General features: G+C 41.2%; 1 protein-coding gene across 1 annotated transcript; it reads left to right on the top strand.

Moving 5' to 3' along the window:
• The first annotated feature begins 4,509 nt into the window (after positions 1–4,509).
• Positions 4,510–4,824, top strand: LOC142856762 (small ribosomal subunit protein eS27-like). The gene has a single exon (XM_075984414.1). The coding sequence runs from the start codon at positions 4,524–4,526 to the stop codon at positions 4,776–4,778; it is 255 nt and encodes an 84-aa protein (XP_075840529.1). The 5' UTR covers positions 4,510–4,523; the 3' UTR covers positions 4,779–4,824.
• The last annotated feature ends 973 nt before the right edge of the window (positions 4,825–5,797 follow it).

Below are 5,797 nucleotides of genomic sequence, written 5' to 3'. Positions count from 1 at the left end.
TGGTGGAGGAACCGAAGGCAGCAGGTCCTCGTAGCAAAGCCTTGGGCGAGGAATCAAGAATTCATTCTCCTTCTACTGCTGAGATGGAGCGTGAGGAAAATGAGGTGTTTACATGTGTTGGATCTCAGCTTCTTCTCCGGGAAATGAAGACCCTGGTCCATTTGACCTTCAAGATCTAAAAACATCAAAAAAGAAATGGAGAAAAAAAAATGACAAAAATGGTTGTCAATCTCAGCTCAATTTTGTCAATTGCTAACTCACAAACATTTTTGAAAATATTTTGTCTGGGACTGGTTGTTACCCTCATTTAACAATCTGGCAGATGATCCTCCTGCATCAGACAGATCACGAGAACTCCAAAGATACCAGGGAACAACTTGTCATCACGTTCCACCGAATTGTTTATATTGAAGGAGCTTCTAGAACCAAATCATGACCAGATATAAAGAATCTTGAGATTGATGTTCACAAAATTGCCTTCTTCCAGACTTTTTTTCCCTAGATGGAATCATGCCTTGGGTTTCATTACAAGATATCCAAAATATTCCACCTATTTTGCATGGAACTACCATGGAAAGGTTTAGTTTGAGAATATTTAGATACAAGGCAAGAGAGGTTCACCAGCCTTTTATGCTCTAGCTATCACAACCTGTGTGCCTCATAAAATGCACCCCCAATGCTTCCCCCATTGTTTTGGAAGGGATTTTCCCACCCAAATATTTAACTTAAGGAAATCAACCTTACACAAACCTAAAGTTAGAGGAACAGCACTGGTCTACTCTCTTTCCACTTTCAGTTGATAGCCAATGTTGAGCAAAGAAAGACCAGAGAGGAGCTAGGGGAGGGGGACAAGGTTTTCACCAATTGAAAACAAACTCAAGGGGCTCCGTGCAATGAGTGATAACCCTCCATCAGGAGCCCCATTGCCTCCTCCTCCATTTCTCGACTGAAGTCTCCAATTTTGTGCTCTGCAAGACCTCACTGCTGAGAGGTTTATGCTTCAAGCTGGCTGTTTTTCTGAATCAATTGTTGAACATTCTAATTTGCATTAATCTAGTCTAGTCCTGGGAATCATTCCAGTAAAAAGGGAACAGAGATATTTGCATTTGGGATCACTGATTTCTCCCAATTTAATCCATAGGTGAAAGAAAAGCATCTTGCAAATAACACATTCTCTTGAGGTGGTCCTTAACTGTTTAGTGGCCAGGCTCCTCACAGGTCGCATTCGACAGGAAGCCATGTTTGCTGTTGGTTTCTCAGTAGAGTTCCTTAGCGCAGCCATCTTGCAGCAACTTCATAAGAAACCAACCAACATTTTTGCTAAGCAAATAGGCATCACCTTCTTCGGCTGTGACTCTACAATGCCATTACCGCTTTTCTGCACAAATCCAGTTCTAAATGAATAATGAGAAAGGAATTCCTCTCCACGACTGTTCTCTCTCTCGTAAACTTGAGGTTAAATTGACCACCGTAGATTTCTCTTCACTAAGCTGATTCTTTCCCTGAATCACAGCTAGGGGTTAACTGAAGATGTCTCACAGCTGATGGTGATTCAGGGATGCTGTATTGGAAGACACATTTTATAGTCGCATGTTTCCCCTTTGCCTGACCAACGCTTCTCTCATCAGATCGGTGGTGGGAAGGATAGACTACCATCTGTGATATTTAGTGAAAGATGATCCCTAGCCATAAGCAGCCGCTAGCCCTCACCACAGCAGCTGGGATCCGTCTCCAGAGAGAGTTATAGAAGAATCATTGCACGCATAGCATTGCTTTGCAAGAATCTGATTAGATACAGCGTGGTAACCAAAAATGTGAACAAGCACAGTACAACTTTAGAAAGTGGAATTTACTATTCTATTCCCAGTTCTATATGTGTGTAACATTTTGCCAAGAGAAAGCCACTGATTCTCTAACTTTTGGAGAAGCAAAATTATTTCACATCATCTAAATAGCAATAAAATCATGGAAGGAGAAAAATTCAATAGAGGTGTGAAAACCCAAGCCAAAATCATGTATCTATTCTTGCTCCTAGACAGAGGGCAGAGTGGAGCAGCCCTGCATGGGCCGTGGGTAACCTCGTAAACACATAAGGGCAGCAAGCAACCAGAGCAAAACTGTACTTCTGTGAGGCAGAAAGAGAAAAGTAGCATGTCTAATGCATTTGATGGATTTCAGAGTAACTAAACTTTTCCCACAATGTTCCTTGAAACAAATCCCAAAGAGTCACACCATTTTAAAAGATCAAGGGAACAAAATCCCATCAAACAGGGACAGGCAAGGGAAGGAAACAGTGGACTCGGAAGTCTCTCTTGCCTGAGAAAATAGACCCCATCTTGTCAGGTTTCCTAATCCGCTGAGAGCAAGAGAGGAAGGCACTTCCACTCCCACCTCCCCAACACTGGGGTTTCAACCCAAGGCCTTTCACGTTAAGCAAGTGTTCCCTCAAGATCTCCCAGCCCTAGGGAAGCTGGAAACCTGGAATGCTCTAAACAACTGTGCTCATTCAATTTAAACGTTAGTCACCAGTCCAAATCCCTGATGCTCTACAAAATGAGACACTGAGGTACAAAACATCCCAATTCAATGTCAAATAGCTATCTCTGGGCGAATGTGGGTCTCCCGACACCAATTCTCTGTTCTGCCCGTGCCTGTCAGTAACAGGCTTACTCTAAGTATATCAACAGTGTAATGACTATGGGAAAGAAAATAAAACTACAGGAGATAAATTCCTCCCATTCTCTTGCTCAGGCGCTCCTGTTTGCAATTGTGCTGCTGAAGAACAGCATCCCAGCCTCCCCTAACACTCTGCTGTGAGAAGTAAGATGCTTATGCTATGCAGCCGCAGAGCTTCTGAAATACACAGGGCACTTCTCACATTAGCATACAACTCAAGGACCACAAGCCACCTTCTTCTAGGATTGTGACACTTTCTCAAACTGACAAATGTGTTGACACCAGGCAATAAACACAACTGACCAGTATCTGCTGAGATGTTTTACTCCTCGATGCCTTGAAATAACAAACACTATTTTAAAACATTTAAAAATAACTGAAACTGCAGTATTTGCTTGTTCCTGTTGAGAACGACAAACAAAAATAGCTGCTCACGAAGGCTTGCATAAGCTATGCTACATTTTTCTATAAAATCAGAACCAGTCTCCTGTGTCAAAGGTTCAAATCAACAGCACTGCCAAAAAAGCAAGATGAAGGAAACTAAGGAGGAGATTTCATTCCTGCAAAGAGGAAAGAAAAAAAGACAACGTTCTGTGTAAGAATGTTCGTGGGCACAGTGACTTTCATCTTCCATCGGTGTGGAGTGCATTATGTATGCATAAGAGACTTGCAATGAAGCCGAAGGACCGGTGCCGAACAAGCGTACCTTGAAAGAACCTGCAGCCACGATGTCTAAAATAAGTCAAATGCCCAGTATTACAAATGTAAATATGCATCACAGACTTTTGTTTTCAAAAGCATACATTCCTTCCTTTTCAGATAAGATCTGAGAGGTACAATCCATAGGCGTTTAATATATTTTAATGATAAGGTTGATGATCAAAGCACAGCTTGGCATGTTCACTAGCTGAAGTTTTTTTTTTCGCTCTGTTTCCTTTAGAACTGTTATAGTCAACAACTGAAGATAGCTGGAAGAAACTGCTTTACAGAGGGCTGACTTAATTCCTATCAAATGTTACAATTCAGGGAAAAAATTATTCTTACCACGGACCGTATGACCAAATGTCCTCATATGTTATCAAAGAGAATCAGATTAGAACATGCACATTGTAAATAGCTAGTCACATGAGCAGATGTTAAGCTAGAAGGTCATTTTGTTGGGACAGAGATGCTTAAAAAAGATCAAGGAAGGCAGGAAACCGAACCGATAACTAAATACTACCATGATCTCATGCTTCATTTTGGGAAACAGTGTAGAGGCAATAAAGAGAATTTTAGGACTATTTTAGATCCAAGTATGCAAGGATGGTGAGCTTGCTGTCTGCAAGGAGCTAACTGCTCCCTTATAAATGTCAGAACTGACTTTAGAAGGATCTGGGCCAATATAACATCATCTCAAGAAAAATAACAGCTATTATTATAGATGATGTTGCAAGCAGTATTTTGAATCATGCCATCCATACCAAATTGTTTCCAAAAAGTAAATCATGAAGTCCCTAATGTTTCATTAAGATCTAACATTCAAGTAGGCAAATGCTGGGCCATGCTGGCTTTTTTATTTTTATTTTTTTCCTTTGTGAGAAACAATCTGGTTTCCCAAACATCCTATTATTTCTTTATGGAGTGAGTGTGAAAAATCCAACTTTGTATCATAGCATTTTGGATACCTTATGTATATATGCTTTCTAGCAGGGATCAGGACATGTTCATATCTGTAGTCATTACCATGCAATGTGCTTCAAATAGTGTTGGTCTTAATGTATCTGTAGATTGCTCATCAGAAAACCATACTTACTATCAAAATTTAGGGTACACCTTTCCAGCAGTGACTACCTCCCTACGAGAACATGCCTCTCGCAAAGAATCTCCTTCATCCCTCTCCAGAGGAGGAAAAGAGGAAACACAAGAAAAAACGCCTGGTGCAGAGCCCCAGTTCCTACTTTATGGATGTGAAGTGCCCAGGATGCTATAAAATCACCACCGTCTTTAGCTATGCACAGACGGTAGTCCTGTGTGTCGGCTGCTCCACTGTCCTCTGTCAGCCTACAGGCGGGAAAGCAAGGCTGACAGAAGGATGCTCCTTCAGGAGGAAGCAGCACTGAAAAGCACCGGATTCGAGATGAGTGGGAACCATCCCAATAAACACATTTTGGAGATATATATATATATATATATATATATATATATATATATATATATATATATATGGTACTGATTTAAACAAAGAATTTTCAACAGAAGAATCTCAAATGACCAAGATACACTTAAAGAATTGTTCAACGTCCTTAACTATCAGGGAAGTGTAAGTCAAAATGACTCTAAAATATCACCTTATACCTGTCAGAATGGCTAAGATAAAAAATGTTAATAACAGCCTGTGTTGGAGAGAAATGTGGAGTAAGGGGAACACTTCTTTACTACTGGTGGGAATATAAACTTGTACAGCCACTTTGGAAATCAGTATGGTGGTTTCTCAGGAAATTGGGAATCAATCTACCTCAAGATACAGTGATACCACTCTTGGGCATATACCCCAAAGGATGTTCAATCATACCACAAGGATACCTGTTCAGCTATGTTCATAGCAGCATTATTCATAATAGCCAGAACTTGGAAAGAACCTAGATGTCCCTCAACTGAAGAATGGGCAAAGAAGGTGTGGCACATCTACCCAATGAAGTATTACTCAGCGGAAGAAAACAATGATATCATGAAATTTGCAGCCAAACTAATGGAACTAGAAAAACATCCTGAGTGAGGTAACCCAAACTCAGAACGACAAACATGGTATATATTCATTCATAAGTGGATATTAGATGTAAAGCAAAGGATAACAAGGCTATATTCCTCAGCCCCCCAAAAGTTAGATGACAAGGATGATCCTAAGAGCGATACATGGATCACCCTGGGAAGGGGAAATGGATGAGAGGTACTGGGTAAACTGGCGGGGTGGAGGGTGGGGGGGCAGGTAGAGGGGAGGGAGTGGGGGATGGGAACATGAAAAATCGGGTTGGTCAAGTTGGGGGAAGAACAGAAAGGGAGAACAATAAAAGACACCACGCTGGGCTTAGGAAAAAACCTGGTGCCAGGAAAACTCTCAGGAATCCTTAAGGATGACCCC

The sequence above is a fragment of the Microtus pennsylvanicus genome, chromosome 9, assembly GCF_037038515.1.
Source record: "Microtus pennsylvanicus isolate mMicPen1 chromosome 9, mMicPen1.hap1, whole genome shotgun sequence".
NCBI lineage: Eukaryota > Metazoa > Chordata > Mammalia > Rodentia > Cricetidae > Microtus > Microtus pennsylvanicus.
The sequence above is the reverse complement of the archived record's forward strand: the minus strand, read 5'-3'. Positions and strand labels throughout refer to the sequence as shown.